The following is a 26,020-nucleotide window of genomic DNA, read 5'->3' on the forward strand; positions in this document are numbered from 1 at the left end:
ATACGAACACAAAGATGGAGGTGAAGGATTGCTCACGCAATATGGATGGATTAGCGGGTATGGTTGAAATGTTCCGGAATGTATTAGAGGAACGGCCCGTTGTGACTAAGCGAGTGTCCGTGACTGCTGTGAATGTGGTGAAAAAAAAGAGGCCACCCAGACCTATTTTACTTTTTTTGATGTACCGTCTCAGACGGAGAACAATGGTGTCACCTTGGCGCCTAGACCTCGCGTGGATATGCGGCAGGCACTTGATAGTGGTGTGGATGATGTTGACCTGTCCCGTCTGGTCATCCAACGGTGACCTAAGGAGGTGTTTATATCCTCTGAAGTCCTTGAGGGTATCAGTGGAATTGATGGATTGGTATGGGTGATCGATCTTGCACGGTATGCAGATTGTTGGCCCAACTCAAGGTTGTTGAAGGAGATGCCCTGGGCGGGCCTAAGCTTCTGCTGGGCTCACTGTTGATGCGAGCCAAGTGGTTGTCGGCGGCAATCGTGGCATTGACCTACCCGGCGGGGCGGTGAACGTATATGGAATAAACATTATGGTGACTGTAGAGTTCTCTAAGTGTGAGGAAAGGTCAGTTACCCGTCTGGTAGAATAAGCACGGTTAGTTCAGGCCGAGAACCCCAACAATTTTTTTGTATTCCTCACGGGAGGGTGGAACTCCACCTCCATAAGGTGGCCGTGTATATGACTCGGAGGATTTCTACAACGTTCCAGGTATACATAGACGTGACTTTGTTGGCTGTTGCGGGGAGTCGTGTCCTGGTGGGGCCCCCAATCGTGATCGTGACCGTGGTCGTGGCGAAGGCGGCGGGACGATCGTACGCGGATCTTCGCACAGTGAAGGATACCGTGTCGCTGGGAGAGGCCAACATTCTGTTGGCACGTTGGAGGTGAGTGAGATGACCTCCACATAAGATTTCAGGATACTGTTGACGTTGCAGTCAAGTTTAGACAACAAATATCGAACAAGGTGGAAGATACCACAGGTGGTAGAGGCGTTCGGCGGGTCCATTTGCTGATAAAGGACGTCGACGCCCTTATCGCGGAGGAGGAATTGCTACGTGACATGAGGAAGACTGTTGGGGATTCAGTCATTATTGATATCCTTTCCCTGCGGCCGTCTTATGGGAAAACTAAGATGGGGACGGTGGCGGTCACGCCACTGCTGGCCAAAGAACTGCTAAAGTTTGGCCGACTTGGTTTAGGATGCGTATCTTATCGGGTTTCTAGGAGGTTCACCGAGGAACGATGTTATCGGTGCTGGGGCATAGAACACCGAGCAGGGACCTGCAGCGGCCTGGGCGTTGTTTATAATTATGGAGCTGAGGTGCACCTCCGGAAGGATTGCCAAACAGAGGCCAAATTTTTGCTATGCAACACTCGCGGGCATTCACTGGGGGATCGATGCTGCAGGGCCAACTGCAAAATATGAGTCCCTTCATCTTTGTTTGTGGTGGGCCTAAGGTTGGGACAGTCCCATCGAGGAGAAGTGGACCGCTTAGGAGTCTCACTCATGTTGATTGGACGGGGTTTCCCTTGTGTCTTCAACATGGGGGGGACAAAGTAAGATCGTAGTCTCGGTGCGGTATCCCTTTTGGGTTCCCCATTTGCCTCAAATGGGGAAGACAATGGGAAATGGGGAGACCGGAGTCCCGGTGGGGGTATCCCTTGGAATTCCCTCATTAGATGCATGGTGTATAATTAAAATATCGAGTCTTGGCTACCTGGGGGGGAACTTTAGTTCCCGGTGAGGTAGTTTGAGGCGATGGCACCCCTTGAAGCTGAGTAAATGCTTAATTGCGAATCCAGCTCCTGGTGGAATGGTGTACTAAATAAATAAATAAACATACTATAAATGTAAGTATATGGTGATTTTTTATTATACAGCACAACAATAGAAGAATAAATAGACAAAAAAAAATGAAATTAAATTTGAATAATTTTTTTGATCATGTACTTTGTTCAGTTAGTTTAAAGCGTATCGAAAAACTAATAATTAAATTATTATATTATTATATGAACAATATTAAAATTATATTTTTTAACTATTACATTATTATTAATAATTATATTAAATCTCTTTTTTTGTGACTTATTATTTGTTATCTGTTGTGGTTGTTAAATAATTGCTTCGTTTATGCCATGAGAGGTGATTCATATTATTAATATTGTATTTTATGAAGGCTATCTTTCGATAGTCTCCTGGCACGTTACGTTGTTAAGTTTAAATGGCAGAAACAAGTGTTATAACACATTTTTCATATAAAGGAGATTTCATTAAACGAAATAAAATTTATCAAAACATCGTAGTTCATCGAACATTAAAAAGGAGAAAATGTTGACAATTAATGTGCAACAGGGGTGTATGTTATTAGCGCTTTAAAAAGTAAATAACGTAAGAAAGGCGTACGTATTACATTTAAGAAATATTCACTGTGTTTATATAAAGGAATAAAAATATTATTAAACGCTAAAATGGATCAAAATTTATGTAAACTGACATCCGGATCTGGAAAAGAATTCAGTGGTTATGGTTCGTGTAGCATTGGTAACGTTAAGGTGAACTAGAAAGTAGGTCCCAGGGTTGCTATTAGGAGGCACATGAAATGTAATTTTGGACTGCAGTAGACTTATGGCTCTCAGAAGTACAGAACAATCTTTCACTCTCTGCTGCTGTGGTTTCCATATCAGACAGAAAAGTTTTTTCTTCTTTTTTAGTTTTTATTTATTTCTCAAACTTTATTACGCTTACCATTTTTACTACCCTCCTATCTACTTTATTACTTTAAATTGTTTTTAAAAATTCAGTATTTCATACCGAAGAAAATATGGAAAAAGATTAGTATTAACCGACAATATCTCTTCACCATATCGAACTATCCCAGTAATTACGTAAAAAAACAAGGACTTAATTTAAGTTTTGTTTTAATTTATCTCTTTTTTTAATAATAATAAACTATTATGCAAAATTGCGTTGTAAGAAATATCTACTTTATAAAAGATGTGACTTATTATTATTTTTTTATCTCGGAGACTCGGAGATTGGAGCATACCTCATTCAGTGATGTGATGCATTTAACGCAATTCGTACAATCCTGCACGTTTCCAGAATTACTGATTTTTGGGCTTTTGGAATTATGACTTGGCCAACCTTTTCTATGTATTTATTTTTTATTAATTAATCCATTTGCTGTTATCACAATGGGAATGACTTCTATTGAGTTCAGTCTGCAGATTTCTTTATATTCTATTGCCAGTGGGTTTTACTTGGTTATTTTATTTGTTTCACCTTATTAATATCAAAATCAGGTGGGTGATTCGCATCAGTGGAAGAGCAGTTTTTTCTCTAATATTGTGTATTATATATATATATAATTTACGTAAACGCGCTGGGTTAGTCTAGTGGTTAAACTCATGGACTTCGGTTAGTTCCGTCTGCCTGAAAAAAATCCCAGCCAATTGCGTTTCTCATAGGAAATTTTACTCGGTTAACTCTGACCCTCTTAGGAAATTATGCCTTGCTATTCCTAAAAATTGATCATATTAATAAGTATAGATGCTAATGTTTCTTCCTTTAATCATTTGTAGTTTAATATCCCACTGAAAAGCAAAACCATATTTTACACTTATTTGTGATAATTAGGTTTAGATAACCTTTGAAAGGAACTACAATACGACTATATGTTTTGTCTAGCCACTTATACGAGTAACGTATACTACAAAACTTAAAATAGTTTTGTCAATTTTCTATGAAACTTTTATTTTTATTTTTGTTTTCGTTTAGCCCATCTAAGGATCACGATGAATAGCATTCACTTTCCTGACCTTTCAATATTTAATCATTCTTTCACGGTGATTCTTTCTTCTTTCTACTGTCCATGCTAGGCTTTTCAAAATGTTCTTTTCCCCTAAAACCTTAACTTCTAAAATCAATTTTCTGAAAAGAGATCTGTCCAGTATTTGTTCTTTTGATATCTTAAGCAGTTTAAGATCCTTTTCAAGTTCCTGAAACCATTTCGTTTTAGTTTTCCTGTTTTAAAAAATCTAAATATTTATTTTTACCTGTTGTTTTCCATTCTATTCAGATGACCATAAGATTTTAATCTATTTTGTCTCAAAAGATAATCAATTATCTTCCAGTTTTTAAGTAAAGATCTTCCTTTTTTTCTAATTTTATAAATTCCTTCCTCTAGAATCCGACTATGAATGTTTCTTATTATTTTTCTTTCCACTTTTCGGATTTTTTTATAAAGAAATTCAAGTATTCAGGTACATATTAATTTTCAGGTAAAATTGCTGTCTTATAATCCTAATTTTAACTTTTCTCGATATTTATTTTTTATTATAAATTTGTTTTATTACATGATAACTTGATAATGGATTTTTCCATTTTTTGTGTTCTTGCATTCATTCTTTCTCCTTCTAAAACATTAGGAGTGATTACTTCTCCAAGGGGTTTAAATTTAGATATTCTTTTAATCTTTTTGTTAGGAGATATTTTAATCGCACTGATAGACTTTTTGTGTTGGAAATCCATTCTGTTTTTTCATGCGATATTCGTAATCTTATTTTACTTGCAAATCTTTCTAATTCTGCTAGTTTAGGTAATCTTAAATAGTAATTTTTTCAATCTTCTTTATTACTTTATTTTATTTATAAAAATTTCATGCTGGCAGCCTCTACATAGTGTATTCGAGGACAGATTTTTCTAGTGAATTTATTCATTTGCTCTCGAAGTTACATTTCCTTTTCTTCTATCACTTTATATTTCCTTACAATTTCTTTTCTTCTGAATCTGATATATGTATCTGCCTAGAATTTTTTTAAAACATGATTGTTCATGTTGGGATGAGAAGTGCAGAAATGCGCATTTAATCGAGCGTGAAACGATTCGCAATTGTTCGTTTTACAATTCGTTATAACTCTGAAATCCGCCCATATTTTTTTGGAGGAAGCAGCTTCAGGAGAAACGTAATTGTTGAATACGTAATATGTGAATATTCTTATGTTTTCTTTTCCATCTGGTTGTCTGTGAAACAGTCGTCTGTGTCGAACAAAAAAATTATTTCAAAAACGGTTGGCTCCCGTTTCGATATATATTCAGAAGACAGCCCAAGAGCTTGAACTTTTATCCATAAGTTTTCCCTCACAAAAACGACAACCTGTTAACAATATATCACAAATTTAAATATAATCAAAAAACGACATTTATCTTGGGCCAAACAACATTTGCAGCACCATTTACTGCAGATTTGAAGTCTATAAACATTTCCTCAGGATTAAGGTACAAATTATGCGATTTGCACTTCGCGTCAATTGACTTGAGTATTTGGGTATAAGTGCAAGAGTCCTTGTCCGGTAATAGAAAAAAAAAAACTAGTGAAAGATACATACCCTTCATATATCAATGTATTGAGAATATCTGTTTAAAAATTTTTGGGAAAATTTTAAATGTATTATTAACATAGAGTTTTGGCGTTTCACAAAAAAAAAAAAATGTTAATTTTGGCATTGAAACAAATAAGTCCTTTTTCAGGTCGTTCATCATGAGGAAATCTTCTCTCTATTGGTGACAATTTCCATTTTTTGCACAACGTGAAGAGTTGCGCAACGACGTTTTGGAAGCCTTGAATGAATTGTTTCTCTGAACCGCCTAATTACTCGTTTAACTCATTTCCTGTTGATAATGTTTTAGTCTCCATTATTTGTCAATTCTTTCTGTAAACGTTTTGATTGCCTGAATTACATATCTTCAACTGCTATTCTTTTCACAGAATTTTCTATTTTTGTCTGTTAATTATATTTTCTTCCAAGCGTGCAGGAGTGTGTTCTTGAAATTTCCTGTAATTTCATTTTCTAAGTCAATTTCTAAACAAAATTTGAAAAGTTTTTATGGTGCATGCTCATCGCTGAATTTTGTTCATCAGATGTTTGTAGAATCTGAATTTCTTATCACCAACTACGAAGATTTATTTACCCTTCTCGTTCTTCATAACTTCCATGATCGATGCTCTGCACACACAATTTGACAACTTATACTGACAACAACTAAATCAGGAACAAATCCCGAAAAAGTTATAAATACAAACAGAAGTAGATGAAGGGATTGTTGACCGAACTTATTTGTAGTAGTAACGGAAACGCAATTGGCCAGTTCTATAAAGGGGAGGAAGGTAGCTGCGAATGGAACTGACTGAGCCCAAAACTCATCATCGCAAAATCAGCTTTCTACGAGTAAATGGAATTTGAATCTTGAAATTCAAGATTTCTGAAGTTCAAGTACCTTGTAAACGCAGTTGGTTTTGTATGGAATCTCTTTGCTAGACTGTGAATACCGGTGTTCTTTAATGTTTTTTTTTTTTTCTAATCTCCGAGCCACCGTTAGGTATTATTTCAGAGATATTATGAATGACAAGTAGCGTGTGAAAATGTCATGCCTGGTTCAAACCCTGGACTTCCGGATGAAAGGCTGAGTCGCGCCCCTCGCGCCACGGAAGCCGGCGTTCTTTATTGGTTTTTTTTTTTTTTATTTCCCGTCCCTCCCCGGGCCGGATCCTCAACAAAGCAAATCACAGTCCAGGGGGTTGTCTACTCAAACGGGAAGCCGGACTATGTCGTTCTTTATTGGTTGGTATCATTTAACTATACGTCTCAGGAGTGCTCGATCTGAGTCTTGTTCCAGTCTACTTATTTACAGGTACAATTACACTTACATTGCACGACATCTGCAGCTACATTAGGCCCGCCAACCGGTAACGGTAATTGTATTTGCCTATATACATACCAGACCCGGAAATAGCTGGAAAACAAGTTGGAGAAAACATATAATATTTAATTAAAGTAAAAAATTCTAATATAACAATAATTATTCATCTTTAAAAATTGTCTCAAAATTACCTCTTGCGTTACAAATCTATTAATATAAACTTCACGTGTAAATAACTTTGTGTATGAATTTTTTTTTAATTTTAATAAATCTTTTATATAGATATCTTTTTTTTTTTTAATTAATGTGTGACAGAATTTTTTTTCTAAAAACTTGTTCAGAGAATTCGTTATTTGTAATGTTAAGTATCATTTGACTAAAAGTAGCCTAATTATTTCTTTCTTTTTATAATTAAATATATATAAACTTTTTCTTTTTTCTACAAACATAACCTACTTTTAAGAAAAATAATAATCCATTCATTATTTATTTTTCTTGATAGATTTATAGAGAAAAGAAAAATCCTAACAGTTCTTTGACTAAACATAAACTACTTGTTTTTTGTTACAGAGTATCGTTCTACTGAGAGACAGAATAAATTCCAAGCAATATGAACTTAATTGAAGAGCCCAGTGTCTGGCAACTGTGTTTGAAAAAAGTACGGTCACTATAATCGTTTCATGTAAAACTTTTGATGAAAAAACTTTAATATAAACTTTGTTTAAACGGTCATCGTTACACTTTGAGATATTGCTATTAAACCTGCAGAAAATATCAATCACTGATTTTTTTTCTTTTACAACCTTTATACTAGTAAAATGATCATAAAATTAAACGATAAAGTGGGAAATTGGATCAAATTACTTACCTTAGTTTCAAATTTTTAATAATAGCACTATGTAGGAGTATTCACTTTAGAAATGGGATTCTTTCACATCTAGAATTATCAGTATCAACTCATCTGTACTTCCGTAGTTTTATTAGACTTTCAGTGCAGTTATTTAAAAGTCAGTAATTGAAACTTATTTACAAAAAAAAAATAAACTTTTTTGAAAGAACACTTCAGAAGCGAGAAATTCTCATAAGTTTTATAAATTTTGAACTCAAAAATGTAGATAAACTTATGAATGAAAGAAATAGTTCGATCTCAATGATTGCATATATTTGATATTGCGATTTGTTTTGTATTTCCGATGAGTTGAGGAAAGGGATAATTTTTCACAAATGAGAATGCTTCAGTGTTTGTTCTTGTTTTTGGCTGTGCGTGGAACACTAGGCTTTTCCTGCGTCTGTTCGCCATCAGAGTGCGAGGAAGTGCGAGAATCCGAGTGTCCTCCGGGAGCGGGTACCGTTTGGGATCCATGCGGTTGTTGTCGTGTTTGTGCCCGTACGGAAGGAGAGCCCTGCGGAGGTCCTTACGGCTTTTACGGCTCTTGTGCAGCAGGACTTGAGTGTGTAGTTACCGATCTTCTAGCCGACAATGCTGAAGGTGTTTGTACGAGTAAGTGGAAACTACATTTGCATTTTTGCATTGTTTTTCTTTTTGTCTTTTTACTTAATTGTACTTACGTGCTTATCTTTATTAACAATATTGGATGTTGTTTTTTTTTTCACCATTTCTTGATAAACTATGCTTAATATTACAATTATTTATTAATAAATTACTAAACATAATTTATAATTATATATATATATTTTTTAAATTAGTATTATTTTTATTACGGTTAGATCATGTATTAAAAGCAACATTCTGTAGATTTAATTAATTTTTTTTATTCGTTTTATTATATTTAAAATAAATTAAGTTATTAGGAACTATTTAATGAATAAATTAGGAAAATATTTTCAATTAATATAATAGGACAACTTAATGAATAAATAATTAATCTATTGTAAAAAATTGAAGGATTGAACTGAGTTATAAGAAATTACTGCTAATATTTTTTTCAATCTAATAACTTTATTTAGATGAACCTAGCTCCAAAAATTATAATATCTCTTCTAAAATAACACGATTTATTATTTAATTATTTTGTAAGGTTCGAAATTGTTTATTTTATGCTGTATTTTTGATAGATTTTAAACTGTATAGGCATCACCTATACTGAATTATTTATCCGGTTAATACGTTTCGTTTTTCTGTCCTTTTAGGGCAAAATGTTTATTTTATCATTACCCTCTATTTTCCAACATTTTGATCCCGTCTTCCTTACTTGTTCTTTCAGTTTTAGTCAGACGCTCAGTGGATCTTTGTAACAATAATGGATCTATAGAGTTATTACATCTTATTTTGTGATTCCAAGTTGAACTTTCTATGGATCCAGATTTCTGGGGACTTTTTTAATCTAGTTTCATACACATAGAGCCTACCCTATTCAGGAGATTCTTTAGGTAAGGCTGGACCTTCTAATCAGCTAATATTGAGATGTAAGATATCTATCCAAATCTACACGCGCACGGAAAACAATTACTGTCTAAAAAATCATTAAAAATTAAATTGAGCACATCACTAATATGAAAATATAATTAGATTAATATAAATTGATTATTAATTAATAAAAATATTAATGATATCTATTTTTCAGATGTTATATTAATGAATACTTTACATTAGTTTTATCTTAACCAATATTCGTCAACGTTTCTTCTATATACAAGTATTTAAGGTGTTTATAAAATCTGTAGTAATTGAAACAGTGATTTCTGTGTTCTCAGTTTAAATTACAAATTGAATTATAAAAAGAAAATTGTTATCCGTGACTTGTTTCTGTTCACACTTAAATGAAATAGAATAGTCTGCTGAACTGAGAAAAGCGTGCGAAGTTGCGGCCGCAGAAAATGGAAGTGCTAATTGTACAGAGTAACAATTGAAGCCTGGGGCTTTAGCGGTGGAACGGAGCCTAACTGATTACACTGCGGTTCTGACGCAACACCGCCTACCACTCCACTTCGTCACGGGGTTACTCTGTTTCTTCCTCTGTGCTGATTAAGGAGCCTACTATATCTTTACTCCTCTTGGCTTCACTCATACTATTTATTTTTGCCACGAAATATCAACCCTATCTTCATCCTGTAAAATGGAATGTCAACTTATTCCCGGATATCTAGCTTACGGCACAATTCTGTGGGTTATTTTGAATAACTCCTCTATCTTGCTATTTCGGTTTAATTAAATAATATCATCTACTTAATGAGTTACATAGACCGATGAGTGCATATTTATTTTAATAATAGTGGTAATACTAACAACAATAGAAATAATAAAACCTATTCCTATGATAATAAACGAGTTAACGCAAAAATAAACTTGCAAAGGAACTTTATTTGTTTTGCAAAAATGTAGTAATAAAATTAAAATAAATTGCATAAACCTATCCATCCCTTTTCTATTACGGTTTTTATTTAAGTAATCTTAAAATATAACTAATTCAATTTCATTAAGGTGGCTTTGAAATACAGTATAATTGTTATGTATGTAAAAAAATACTTTCAGTAATATTCAATTTGGATATAAATTTTAATTTCCCAATTTAGAATGCTCCAGACTATAATAAAAGTACACAGTAAAGTATATAGCGCAGCGTACCTCAGAACCTGTATTAGTTATTTTCATCTAGTAACCAATCGGTAAATAATATATTTTTTTTTTATTATTTGATCGTAGAAAATCGGTTATTTATTAATAATGGATATTCTGATGTCACTTGTTAAGGAGTATTTAACGATCGATTTTACTATGTTGTTGAAGATTATAGTCGTAACTTTAGCTAAAATACGGAACTAATTTTTACACGTTACACTGTGCAAATAAAAATTCCAAGTATATTTTGTGTGTGTGTGTGTGTGTGTGTGTGTGTGTGTGTTTGTGTGTTTTAGGTAGAAAAAGATACATGAACCTGAAAAAATTAAAACTCACAAATACATAATCTATCATTAGTAGATTCACAATATTTATCAATGGAGTTTTTTTTTTATAAATAAAAGTTTTTTATTTAATTTTCATACTGTATTATAATCTCTATTTTTATTATGCTGCACTAAAACTAAGAAAAATAATGAAACAAATTTTCAGCATTTATCAAGAATGTTATAAAATAATAGGAGCTATAACGATGATGGCGCCATGTTGTAGTACCTAATGTATTTGTGTATTGTTATATTAGCACAAAGCAGTATTACTTCACATATTATATATAATACCATCATTAGTAATCTTACAAGTGGCTGTCTGAAACTTATTGTACTAGTGTTTTTGTCCCAATTTAATTTATATTGTGCATTGGATACGTTAAATTAAATGATGAATTTTGAAAACAAAAAAGTGTTTAAAACCTATTAAGTATAAAAAAGATTTAATTTATATAATTAGATGTGTAGCTTAATTGGTAAAACTATTATCATTAGTAGATAATGAGGAATTCATACATAAATAGAACTAACATCCCCGTCACGGCTTCACCCGTAGTATAGAATATCGAAAATTGGAAATTGTTTTTTAATAACTATGTATGAGCTATTACTCTCAGAATTACCGTTATTCACAACTTATCGGAAAAATAGATTAATTTGAAAGAATAACGACTTTTCAGTAAAATAAAATTTCATACGACACGATAAAATTAGAGAATTTTATAACTTCTGGCTAAATGATGTTATTTCTTTAGTCGTTGGTACGAAGATTATTTGGTTGTTAGAATTTTTAGTTCTGGAATATTCTATTTTCAATTAGTCTTGGATGAAATACCCTGAACGGAGATTCATTCTAACGCGATTGAAAGTTTGGCCTTGCAATTTGTTAATACTAAGTGAGTAAAAGAAACTTTGACGAGAAATTGTAGACGTTTTAATTGAAATAGTAGATCCGTAGGGATAATAAAAATTCGAGGGTTAAATGCAATTTCTCCTGTCGCTGTTCCAGTAACAATTATAATTTAAATGATATTGATAGCTCTGATCCGTAGTCTGGTACCATTACACAGATTAGGAGGTTGAAGGTTAGGTAAAAAAAAAAATTGGAGAACCGACTTTTAATTTCAGTATATATGGAAATCATCGTTAAACTTAGTATAACACATAATAACTTCTTAAAGAATTAATATTAATATCGAAATTCAGTTCCTCAAACTGTCAAAACTATGTTAAATATTTAAATAGTTTCATTCCCTTTAATTTTATTTACAATTAATTTGTTTCTACGTATATTATAATAGTAACACAAATTGATGTCTTATAGACAGTGACATTAAATGTATTAAATTACATAATAATAACTGTCTGATGAAGTCTGTATTGTTATAGACAATGATAATCGATATAGATAATTATATTAAGTTTAATAAATGAAGTTTTAGGTTTTTTATTTATAATTTATTTGTTTTTTTAAAATTTATATAATAACGAGATTGGTGAAGTTTGAACTGTGTTAAATATTCGGGGAGTCATAAGAAAGCTACAGTTAAAATTTCGTAATGATTGATTCGGTAGGTTTTCGGGAACAAACGAAAAAGACGTTGCCCCTTTATATGGTAATGAGATAAATAAATAAAAGTTGATAGTAAAGAAATAATAATTAATTAACAACTAAAAAAAATAATATGGTTACAATATAAAATTCATTTTCTTTTTTAAAAAACAATTGAAATAGTAAGGACGGTAAGAAGTATCACTTTTGGCAACCCCAATAAAAACTTAAAGAAGCTTAAAAAGATTTTAAACTTCCACTAAAACGTTCGTTGGAAGCTGAAAGTTTATGTCTATTTGTTAGATAATTTTACCATTCGATTGAGATCTTTTTTTTTTGATCAACAGTTTTATTTTTTATTAATCTACATCCGATAATAGAAATGTTCGTTTTTTAATGTTTACTAAATATTTCTTTAAATTTATTTCTCATTATAGGATTATCTACTTTTTTAATTTTTTTTTTTTTGACATTCTAATTCCTTATTATGTTAGTATCTACTTATAATGATTGTTTAACAATTGAAATGGGAATCTTGTTTTAGATTTTAAATTATAATTTTGTAATCAATTTATAAGTACTTCCTTTTTCAACATTAATTTAAAAACTATTTCATCGTTAAATTTTATAAATATTACATTAAATTTTTTAATAATTATAAATTTAAAAAAAATTCGTATACAAAATCAGAAATAAAAAAAAATCCTGCTGCACTTTGATTAAAAAAAAAATTTGTTGAAGAAAACTTCCGATTAGAAAAATATTTATGTTTTCTTCAAAGAGAAATATACTCAATTTTTGAAGAGTTAAGATCGTTTTTCATCGGCGTTTTATTGAAGGACGTTCAGTCTAAACGTCATTTTTGGTACCTAATTATTTTTTTGTACCAGAACATTTATTGAAAAGACTAGAAACGATTTAGAACTAATACAACAGATTCCTTTTACAAATCAACAGAACCTTTTACAAATATAACGAATTTCGTTAAAAAGAAAGAAACCTAGATTTCCTTAAATATCATTAGGATCTTCTTATGTAGTAAAAAAAAAAAAAACAACTGAGCGCATGCTACTGCAATGTTTAAGATTATTTCATTTTTAGAGAAATTGATAACCATTCATCTTGTCGATAATGATTATTTCAAAGCAACAGTTAAGTATAGAGTAGTAGACAATAATACAGTATTTAAATCTGCTTTATTTGGAGATTCTAAACTAGAGAACTAGATATAGATTTTACCCTGAAACACCTAGACGTAAGGTAATACAATAATCTTAAAAAATTATATGTCTTCTTAAAGGGACTACACACCATTTTCAAAATATCTTAGAAATCGAATAAAACTTAAAAATCGATAAATCTGGATAAAGCATATTGTTTAATAAATAATCCACAAGAAAAGGATAAAAATGTAATTTATAGGCTATGATCTAAATGGATTTTCTAGTTTTTTATTACTTTTGCCATTTTTTATATGATCAATAAAAGTTATCTTGAATCAGTTTTAATATTATTCTAAATTTAATGAAATTAAAACGTTTTATCAATATACTAATGTATGTTTTCCACAAATTTTAAGCGTTATCCATAAGTTTTCTCAAACAAACATATGTCACTGAGTAAATTAATAACATTGTGCTTAGAATCTATGATTTATTCAAATCACCTCTTTGTATCTTTCGTTTTTTTGTAACGCTACACCTCTATGCAGTTCTTTATTATGTGCCATTAAAGATGCCATATGTCAAGATTAGTTATTTTGTACTTTTTCTATCTGATTAAAAACATACATAACTGATTTTATATATCTTTCTATTATACAATTAATCTGTTTTATTGTTACCGATGAAAATTTTACATCTTCTATTTAACAAGAAAAATTATTTTTATCCGTCACATAGTCTAGCGAGAAAATTTATAAACTTCATAAACACAAATCTAAGAATTAAATTTGTTAAATACGTTCTATTAAATAAAAATAATTTCCAATTTTACAGCTGTTATCAGATACAAGTTTTGAGTATTTTTTTATATATTTAATGTTATTTTTAAGTAAAATATAAGATAATTGATTTTGGTAAATAAAACACGGTTACTTGTAATTACTAATGAATTAATATAAACGATTCTTCTGCATAATTCATCAATTTAATTACTGAATATCTAAATTTACTTTTTTATTAACCCTCGACGTAGCGAAGCCAAAAAATGGGATTATGTGTTTATCCTGTGTGTTGTATATTCATGATTGTCTCGGTACCTATTGCAGGTATCGACTTGGTCCTTCATAGATTTGTCATGCCCCCTGAAGGTTTTGAGGAACAAATGCCATAAACCTTTAAAATGTATAATTTTAATCGTACTTTTCTTTGAACAGTCAGTAAAAAAAAATAAAAATATATGCCATTGTCTCTCTCTCTCTCTCCCTCTCTCTCTCTCTCTCTCTCTCTCTCTCTCTCTCTGTATATATATGTGTGTGTGTGTGTGTGTGTGTGTGTTTGAAAACGTAAAGAAATTACATAAAATTTGGATTAACATATTTGAATTATTATTTTAAAGAAATATATAAAATTTGAATTATTAAAAACTTTTTATTACATATTTATTTTATTACATATTTATTTAGAATATCATTTTTAATCATTTTTTTTATGTAAAAATATACTATATTATGGTATGATGATAGTAATGATGATGATAAAGTTCACAAACACATAGCGAGGTGGTGATTGATGGAGGTGAGTTGGTGTTACAAATGGCATGTTGATTATAAAAGCATTGATCCCGTTCCAGGACAAAGTTGACTATTAGGCGTATAACCATGTATATATACATAAATATAAATATATATATATATAAGTCTGACATAGCTTAAATAATTTTTTCTGATTTTAAAGCTTTATATTATTAAAACATTATTGATTATTTCTTACTATTGTAGTATAATAACTGCAATTAACTATATTTTTTTTGTTCGTGTAGTTTGTAATTTGGTTGGTTGACCTTAATTTATCCTTTACAATTATTAAAATATTAGAGTATTGTTTTACAGAGCGTCGATCTATTTTGAAATCCTTCTTTTGAAGTACTTATGATAAATTTGAAAGTACTGGAAAAGAGTGCATTAAAATGGCATTACAGTATATGGGCATTACCTGTTATCGGAATAGGGGTGTAGACTTTGATCATTAGTAAGAATCATCTAATATTAAAAAATATTTTTTTAACCAAAATTGTTTTCTTGTTGATGTAGTTATAATAATATTTTTATCGCCTAATGTATTAACTTGAGTATAAGATTGTTCTGATTTTCAAAACAAAAAATAGACGAATACGTTAATTAAACTGTTGTCAATTTGTAAGAACACAAGCAGTTAATAATTATTAAGAAAATGATAATCTAAGTAAATAATATCGTCTTACTTTTTTTTAAGCCGCATTATAATTTCTTACATTGCTTTAGAACACTACTGCTACTTTCAGATATTGCATTATCATAGTTATAAAACTACACGCCACCAGGCCTGCAATTGATGGTGCCAAAATGCACCTTAGAGAGTCATTCTAATTAAAAAAATCTGTACAGTATATAAAATAATATTTATGTATTACATAAAAGTTTAAAAAAAAATTAATACTAGAAGTACATTTTCCAAATAATAAAATTATAACGTAATTCAGTTGAATAGAATTCAAAATTTTGATTTAACATTCAATTTTATATTTTAAATAGACTTTCCGGACAAAATACTTACTTTAGTTACTTGTAAAAAAGTAATTATTTGAAACTGTAAACATATTAAGGCGAATCAAGTTTAATAAATGTAACACTTTCAAAGGTCACAGCATAATATTAGGTGCAATATGTGAACCTTTTCGGTGAAAAGGTACACATATTGCACCTAATATTCTCTGGAAAGAAATCAATATTGGACAACGGCGTTCTTGGATATGGTCATCACGTTCAATAAAGTCTGGAAGTGCAGATCTTTTTCAAAATTAAATTTGAAGACTTTTATACTTTATTTTACCCAATAAAATCCGAAGTGTACTTAGTCCGTTTTTATATATCCATTTTACGTTTGATCGTCCAGGGAATGAAAACAGTTTTATCATGGTGGAAGATTCTTGGATTAAACAAAATAGGTGAGGTTGATGTACGCATCGATCCTGACAGCACTCTCAACACGTCAAAGGGGTTGTGATTTGTACTGATTTAATAAATTATTTAGAGCATGAAATTGTCGAGAAGTTGTCCACTCAGGGAGTAATACAGTGCCGAAGACTGACCATGACAAGGAATGGCGATGTTCTACCTTCTGCTCTTCAGTCCTCACCTTTAATAGACCTTCCCTAGTGGAGAAGCTGCGCGCTAGTATACACCGTCTGGATGTGCAAGCTTTCGTACCGCAACCCAAGCAGTGCTTCAAGTCCAGCGATGTGGCCACACAGTGGTTGGACGTAAGAGACTTCAAGTATTTATGTATGGTGAAAAAGCTCGTTAAGGGAACCAGGTAAGGATCCTCCCATTTGTGTTAGCTGCAAAGGACAACATTCATGTTGATCAAGAAACTGTCCTCTTTACAAAGAGAAAGTAGCTGTTTAAGAAATCAAGAAGTGAAAATCTTGCAGGTCAGCTACTTCGAATAAAAAAACTGTAAACAGCCGCAAACCAAAACAAACAACATATGTTGAGGCAGTACCAGATCTTGCTCAAATTTTGTTCTACTATGATAGAGAGAATAATTGATAATAAAATGAAATCTTTCTTTCTCTCAAAAAGAAGCTACAAAACACCAGTCAATTTACAGCCACCAGTAAGTGTTTTGCAAAACCGCATCAGAGCAGAGCAAAAAGAAAATAAACTAGAGATTAATATACAATTACGTCTACTGACAGATGCACTAATTAAGGTTTCGGAATCCCCTAAGGAGGCTTTGAAGCCATATTCTTTTCAGATTGTTTCACACCCTAAACCACAGAGACCCCCAAAAACCACGTAATGTGGCGGCACACCACTTCTGGTGCGACCTTTGTCGTGGGTGTCTCCACTGCTCCAATTTCTGAATAGGCATCTAAACTCAGCGCCGAGTAATGCCTGACCTCGAATGCCACTTCCTTCCTCTTCGATTCAGAAGGTGGGAGCTACACGAGTTATGACATACTTCTAGAACACAAAGCAATTCGGAGGATGGAAAAAAATGTAAAAATCTGGCCAACAGGCAAAGAATTGTTTAATCAGGTTTTCCTTGATCCTTGCATCTTTGATTCGGGGGTCCTCTTCCATAGATATTACCTCCTCCTTCTAGATATTATCTCCTTATCGATATTCCTCACCCAGAGCTCTCTGTGCTCTAATTTTCTTACGATTGGTCTCATCTCATCATTCTCACTGAGGAATTCAGTTCTTATTCCTCTTCTAAGAATGACCTTCGCGCACTTATCCAATCTTAATTCCATCCCAATATTGCTAATAAATTATTCGACTACCTATATCATCCCATCAAATTCTTCCAGACTTTTCGTTCGTTTTAATTCATCCATATACAGTAAGTGCGAAATTGGCTCCTCATCTCTATGCATTCTACATCCCAATGTAGTGGTTCCCAGTCGATGGTTGGTGGTCGATGCTTATTAGCGCTAAGCAGAAAAGTAGCAGTGACAGTAAATTTCCTTGAAATATGCCTTTCCGTATGAATACCGTTCTCGTTCTCGAGGTGCCGGTTCTGTTATTGATCAGTAGTCGGGTTTTTCTCAGACTCAAATCTTCTTGGCACACTCTGATGATTTCTTGATTGATCTTTATCATCTCCATAACTCTCAGTACGCATTCGTGAGGCATACTATTGAAGCCTCTTTTCTAATAGCTCCAGACCACCGCCATGTTCTTTTTTTTCCTTTTGCAGTCATTAGTAATAGTTTTTTCACAAAAAGCAATTACTTGGATCTATATGTTCCTCTCTGACAGCATTTCTGTTCTTCTGAAAGTATCTCACTCCTATCTTACATAGGTACTATTTGAGACAATTGACGTGAATAATTTATACATCACTGGCAGACATATTATCGGCCGATAATTGTTCGGCGATTTCCCTACTTCTTCTCTTCCTTTGGATATCAAGTATGTTATGCTTTCCGTAAACCACTGTGAATTAAGAAGGGATCCCCCAATACCTCTGGGAAGGCTTGCGCTATATTAGGAAGCAGGAGGTGTAATCGTTTCAACCAGAGGTTTTATACTCCGGTTTTATTCCTGGTGCTGACCAGTTCCTCATCATTTCCAGTGAATGTAACACCGCGTCACCGGTTATATCATCCTCGCTTCGCATAACCTCGAGACTACAGATACGATATTCCAAGATAATACAAGATAATATACAGATATATTCAAGATAACCTTGAATCATTGTGACCCTAGCTTTGTAATGAATTTCTCTTTCCCCAAATGTCAGCCCAAAATCTTATCTCTTTTTTATTTATATTGCCAATGTTCCTATTGTTGTCATCATTAAGTTTTCTATAGAATCTTTTAAGGTTCTCTTGGTAAACGATATTGTCAATATGGAACGCTACTCTCTCTCTCTCTCTCTCTCTCTCTCTCTCTATATATATATATATATATATATATATATATATATCTTCGTATTCTTTGTGCTTTTGCAAATATTTGCTGCTTGAGTGTCTCTATAACGGTGGTACGGTCTCCAACGTTGTTAATTTCGTACTTTTCTTTTCTTTTAATTTCCGTATTTTCTCCTCACTATTTTATTGATACGCGTTTTTCTCTTAACGTCATCGTCAGCTAGTTATGACAGTTCTTTCCTCAATTTCTTGATTTTTCATTCAAACGCCTCGCCCATGGTGGCTCCTTTCCTGGCTCTGTCATTCTTTTGCCTCTCATATTTGCCTCTCCATTCCTCCATGTCTTGCCGCTTTCTTTCTTTTTTTTTTACTTTCTATTATTATTATTATCCAGTTATTAATATTTTTAAAGTTATTTCTATATTATGATTTTTTACTATTTTCACTCGCTCATCTTTTAATTTCATAAATATGTAAAATTGTGTTTGTTTGTTCCAAGCAATACTTCCGGGTATTGTCTTTTTCAAATAATTTTTTCTTTCCTTAAATTTATGCGTATTCAGTCGCTCTTCTGTCTACCTTCGTGAAGGATGTTGCATCTTACATCCTGGCCTATGTTGATTATGTCGCTGACAGATTGTTTTTAGGTTAGATAGATAAATGTGGTCGAATATTGTATTGGATTTGAATTTTATATATATTAATTTACTCCCTTATGGTAGAGTATTTGTGTGTGTTTATTTATATATTTCATAAACATAGTAAGGTAGTGATGCTTAAATTTAAAAAGATTCTAATATTTTCTAATTCTAGTTAAAATTTTACGGTTATATTTGTGATTTTCATCTACATCATAGAAGGAAAATAGTTGACTTCAAGAACAAGCCTGAAAATCTAAACACACAAATTTACTATAATATAATACCATTGAACATTTTGAAGTATATAAATACAAACACAAAAACTTCTCTACTGTCATGTTTCAAATGAACAAAAATTCAACACATTATTCGACTACATGCTTAATGCATGTTTGCCCAAGTCAAGCAAACCCCAATAAATAACGTCATTAGGATGAGAACATCCGGATTGTTTACTGAAAGTGGCCCCAAAAGCAACAAAATTAATTAAATCTGTTTCAGTTATTCTTTAAAGATTACTATGATGAACAGAAAAAAAGGCAAGTAAAATATAATTCTCATTAATATATTAATTCAAATGATTGTAAAATACATTTGTTTCTATAGCTATAAAATTATTGCAATTCTCATTTTCTTTTCTTTTTTTTTTTTTTGATTATATAAAAACACATTTTTTTTTGTGTACGATAATATTTTGCTTTTCACTACATTACGCTTGAGAAAGCGTATGTGTCAAGAAAATGAAAAAGTTCATGTAACATCAATTATATCTAATGACTACAATTTTTCTGTGTCAATTTACGTGCATAATACATCAGATGTTTGCGTAATTTAACACAATGATTATTATAATAATTACAATGAACTGTTTTCTTGTCATTTTATTATCACACAGAAATGATTTTTCCCATATTAGTAACTGTCATCACGATCCGCAATAAATTTTCTCTTGTGTTTTCGTTAGATAAAGCTCATTTTTTAATGATTAAATGAGCTGTAAGTATGAATTTTTTCGTTTGAACAGCTAATATTACTAAGTATATCAATCTTTTAGCGTGGTGATGTTTGAATTCAATTCATCATTTCAAATTTTCTCTGTTACAGGACATTAAATTTTTTATTAGATTTCATATTTTGAAGTTATAACGAATATATTTTGGTTTTAAAAACTTATTTAATAAAATTATAGAAAAATATGACATTATGTAATATAAACATAATGTAGAATTAAACATTGTGTTTATTTTTGAATACAAAAATTATAAATATTTTATTTTTCAGTGTCTCATTAAATTAATTTCATGTTTTACATTTTATTTTTACATAGTCTAAATTCGATTTCCTACAAAGTCTTAGTTATGTAAAGTACTTTTTTAACGTATCAAAACAAGCCGGCTAAAGATTATATAATTTTCCCTGCATTGTTTTTGACAGATTTTTATTTAGATTACAGTTGCGAGAAAGACAACATTTTCATTTAAAAAAATTATGAGTCCGATTTACATTGCTAGATAAAATGACGCTTTTATCTTAAAAATTGTGTAGTATTAAAAGTACAAATTAGAAAAAAATCAAAATTCTTAGTAAATATTTTGTGTCCTGGTTGATCCCCTTGAGCAGATTACGATTTTACCTTAAAAGTGTACAATATTAAAAAGATATATGAGAAAAAAGAATTTTAATAAAACGTTTTTACCTCCTTGATAAAATGAGAATTTTTAATCATAAAAATTATACTGTATTTATAAAAACAAATAAGTAACATAATTAGAACTTTTTTACGATTATATTGGTCGCAAATGATTATTTGTTCATATAATATTTTTAATATATAAAAAATAATGTCGCTTTATATGGAAGTGAAACTTGGACAATCGGAGTATCTGAGAGGAAAGGGTTGGAGGATTTTGAAATGTGGTGCTATAGGAGAATGTTAAAAATCAGATGGGTGGATAAAGTGACAAATGAAGAGGTATTGCGGCAAATAGATGAAGAAAGAAGCATTTTGAAAAATACAGTTAAAAGAAGAAGAGACAGACTTATAGGCCACATACTAAGGCATCCTGGAATAGTCGCTTTAATATTGGAAGGACAGGTAGAAGGGAAAAATTGTGTAGGCAGGCCACGTTTGGAATATGTAAAACAAATTGTTAGGGATGTAGGATGTAGGATGTAGAGAGTATACTGAAATGAAACGACTAGCACTAGATAGGGAATCTTGGATAGCTGCATCAAACCAGTCAAATGATTGAAGACAAAAAAAATATTTTTAATAACAGCCACTATTTAAAAACATATAACGTATCAAAAATAATAAAAAAATCAATATAATTAATAATTCATTCTATTTCCTTATAAGGAAATATTTTAATACAAAACTATTTAATGGTATTAGAAGAAAACTAATAAAATATAAAATTAGATACTGCCTTACCTTTCTTTTTTTCCTGTTTAGCTTCCGGTACTTACCTTTCAGATAATACTTCAGAGGATGATATTTATGAGTGTAAATGAAATGTAGTCTTGTACAGTCTCAGTACGACCATTCCTGAGACGTGTGGTTAATTGAAACCCAACCACCAAAGAACACCGGTATCCACGATCTAGTTTTCAAATCCGTATAAAAATAACTGACTTTACTAGGACTGAACGCTGGAATTCTCGACTTCCAAATCAGCTGATTTAGGAAGACGCGTTCACCAGTAGACCAATCCGGTGGTTTAGGAACTGCCTTAGCTGCTTGCCGGTAGGGAGAAATTATCCAGTCTAACAATTTTCTGTCGTTTTCACGCATAACTTTGCGATCCACATAAACAATTTCAGCCGTATTTCAACTGTTTGTCAGTCGTCTAGAACAGATAAAGTATCATTTTGTACATTATAAAAAACTTAACAATTTATCTCATAAAAGACAATTCGATAAAAATAATATTTACAGAAATATTAATGACTAACCAATTTAATGGTCATTATTTTTAAGATACCTATTTTTTATCGCATCGCCAGATTTTTCACTGTTTTTTATGTAACTTCTTTGCCAAAAAAACAACGTATTAAACAAAAAAATATGTCTTTTAGTTGTATTTATGTAGGTTGTTTGTTTAGATCAACATCTAAACGAGTCAACACTCGTACGTACGTACGTATATCAACATAACCTAGCCAAACATAACCTACGCTCGCTTCGATGTCTAACTTCGTCCAATTAACGTTAAATATGCATATTATACGCTACTTCACGTTAATTAGACGAGGTTAGTGAGCGAAGCAAGCGTAGGCTAAGTTTGGTTAAGTTGTTGGTATACCTACGATTCGCCAGTACACGAAGTGAACATAATCTAAAGTGTTCAGTAATTTTTATTTTTCGTTAAAAATGATTTTTTTCACCTTAAATAAACGTTATTACTAATATTTTTCACGTGAAATCTGAAGAAGTTGAATAGAAAAAAGTGAAAAATGTGGCGGTGCGATAACAAAGTACTTTTTTTAATTTCCAAAGGTAAAATTTAAAGTTTATGTTGTTTGTTGATGTTACTGGGTACATGTTCATAAAATTTAATTAAAATCTCGCAATCCGTTCTTAAGGTGTAAATTATTTTTGAAAAAAACACAATACGACATATAAAAGACGAACAGATGGAAAAATAAACAAGGTATGGCATTTATTCACTTGAACGATTTTTTTTTATTTTGATGTCCTGAATCAATTTTTTAAGGTTAGACACAGTTAGTTTTCTAGGCAACAGTAAAGATACCCGGCGACTGAAACTCCAACACGTTCTGGACTTAGGATATCTGAGTGATACTTGAACTGGTTTGGTATCAGTCAAGTGATAATCGTTTTTACTAAGCCTTAGTGAGGAGGTTAGCGTCCTTCTGTTTCTTTCCGTGAACTTGTTATGCTTCTATTTTGTTTATCTGTCTTTACTTAATAATGCTGTAAATTCTTTTCTGGTTTGTTTTTCACTAGATTATTGTGATCACTTGTACCTTTGTGTTCTCAATTAATGCAAGTTTGTTTATTTATATAGACTTTTTATTTATTTATATTTGTATGCTTTATAGAGAGTGTTCACTGTAAACCCTTCTTCACGTGCTTTTTTATAATGCAATTTGCTTATGGTTTCTTAATCAGAACCAATTGTAAATACACCATTTGTAAGACAAAAAAAAAATACAGATATAATTATGCTTCATTGTCCGATAGAGTCGAAACCAGGCCAAAGCTATACTCAAACATTTAGCCAACGTTTTCAAGATACGGGGCAAAAAATGTTTAGAAATACTGTTCTCCGATTGTCTTAAAACTTAAGAATTTTAAATAACATAATAAGTACTTTCATCGTACTAAAACTCAATTTTCTACGACCATTATACAAAAAGTCTAAAATTTAAAACGGCGAAAATTACCCATCTTCCATTTTTAATTTTGTCAAAATAATTAATTCCATTAATTCTCCATTTGTAGAAACTTTTGACTCATTTTCGTGAATTTATATTGAGCCAGTACTGTTCCAAATATAGGCCAACACGTGTGAATCATCGGACAGAAATTTCTATATTTTTTAAAATATTTTTTTGGTCTCTGGGGGTTGTGAAACGTTGATATTCGCAAAAGTCCCGACATCAAAATTTTGAACCGATCTATATATTTACCCTTTATATATATATATATATATATATATAGCTGTGCATAGCAACAATAGAGCTACTACCGGGAAAGTAAAAATCATATCCCGCATTAACTTAAATTATTTAATAGAATTTAAAAATAAAGAAAATTCGATTTTTTATTTAGCTTAAAAAATAACATTTCTACCAATAGACTCTATATAATGAAAATAATTAATTTGATCATAAGGAGTCATTTTATTTAATTTTTAAAAATGATATGAATTGTAGTACTTCAAATAAAATTAAATCATCAGCCCAGAAAGTAGAAACAATTCCACTTTTTGATTTCTCAAAATAATTCAATATTCCTTTCCCGATATGTCAAGTGTAATTATAAAATAAAAAATAATTTATTTATATCTCGTTTTTGCTATATTATTTTAATGAAGTTGTATTGTTTTAATGCGTTTTATAAATGGTAAAGCATTTTTCAATCAATTAATTTACAAAAACCTTCAACAAATTAAATACAATAATATACATCATAATTACACGTATTTAATTATATACTTAAATTCAATTTTTTTAAATCCTAAATGTAATTTTTTCTTTATAGAAGAAATTTTAAAATTACGAACTAAAGTTTCGTTCCTATTAAACTAGAATACTGGTGAAGAGACTAGAATTTCTATTGAAAACGTTGAAGTATTTCAAAATTAAATGAAGCAGCCTACGTTATATTTCCCTACGTTGTGTCTCGAATGTTTAGACTGATTTTAATATTAGAATCTTATATTCCAAAGAGATTTATTGCCAACTAGCCAAAACAACTGACGCAATTTCACTCCAGAATGTTTCCTTCACGTCTATCTTAATACATACCCGAGTATTTCACTTTAACTTGAAAATATACTTCCCATTTCGTTTTAGTTCAAATTGAACGCGTTTTCTCTTAAATAAAAATTACATATGTCGTTTTTTTTCGATGGTCAAAACTTTCAATTTTTGGAAGCATAACTGATTGTTTTTAAAGTGAAATACGTTTAAAAAAGGTTCGGTTTCGGTTTTCGTAAATTATTTGTTTTTAGTATTGTTGTTAGTATTAACATGTCGAATCAAGTACCACTTCAGAGTACACAGTACGTATTGCTAATTTTATTACTGATATATTTTTGAAAACCTAGCAAATCACTCGGTAATATGTTATATATATAAAATCTGAGAAAAAAAGTGGTCCAGACCCAGTACAATCATACGATAAATGGTCTATGAAACATAAATATATAAATTTATATAAAAAGCTATAACAATATTATGTCTTATTTACAAAAATTATAATATAAACTGTTTACAAAACGTTAATTACTATTTCTTATATTTTATAACAACAATAAATTAATGAACTAATACATAAAAGAAACAAAGCCTTTTGGCCGTCTGTTCAGACTGGTAGTCACCACCAACAAAAAAATTAAAGTAAATAAAAAATAAGTACACGTTAATAAGAAAGTAGATGAAAAAATAAATTTTTGCCAATTAAAATGACATAAACATTTATTAAAAGTAGTTACAAAAGATCTGATATTGACACCACATGACTTCCTTGTACGCCTATTAAATTACATGTACACATTTTTTTTAAAATGAAAAGTAAATAAAATTTTATGTCATTAATAACTTATGATATTTTTATTTTTATTATTGAAATATTTATTGAAAAATGTTTTTTACAATCAGATGTTAATTATCCTTAATAAATCAATATATTTAAATTTAAAATATTTTAAATTAAATTAGAAATTAAATTAATTTAAGAAATTGGTTTCAACCGATGTGCCTTCCCCTTGTAAGATCCAGATATTTCATTAATTAAAATTTTATTTGGTTATAACTCTGGAACCAATGAAAATAAATACCAATTATGAATATCGTTGAAAAGCTCTCATTGAGAACTTATTGCTGCAGTTAAAAAACAGTCCAAAATCCAATTTTTGGGGGGGATT

At 31.0% G+C, this 26,020-nt stretch overlaps 1 protein-coding gene across 1 annotated transcript in view; it reads left to right on the plus strand.

The window, feature by feature from the left end:
* The first annotated feature begins 7,336 nt into the window (after window positions 1-7,336).
* cmpy (crimpy) overlaps window positions 7,337-26,020 on the plus strand; it is a 258,004-nt gene continuing 239,320 nt past the window's right edge. Inside the window, exon 1 of the mRNA XM_075357528.1 lies at window positions 7,337-8,220. Within this exon, the coding sequence (XP_075213643.1) occupies window positions 7,944-8,220 (277 nt within the window). The 5' untranslated portion in view covers window positions 7,337-7,943. The remainder of the gene's footprint in view (window positions 8,221-26,020) is intronic.

Source organism: Lycorma delicatula, chromosome 2 (genome assembly GCF_047948215.1).
Source record: "Lycorma delicatula isolate Av1 chromosome 2, ASM4794821v1, whole genome shotgun sequence".
Taxonomy (NCBI): Eukaryota; Metazoa; Arthropoda; class Insecta; order Hemiptera; family Fulgoridae; genus Lycorma; species Lycorma delicatula.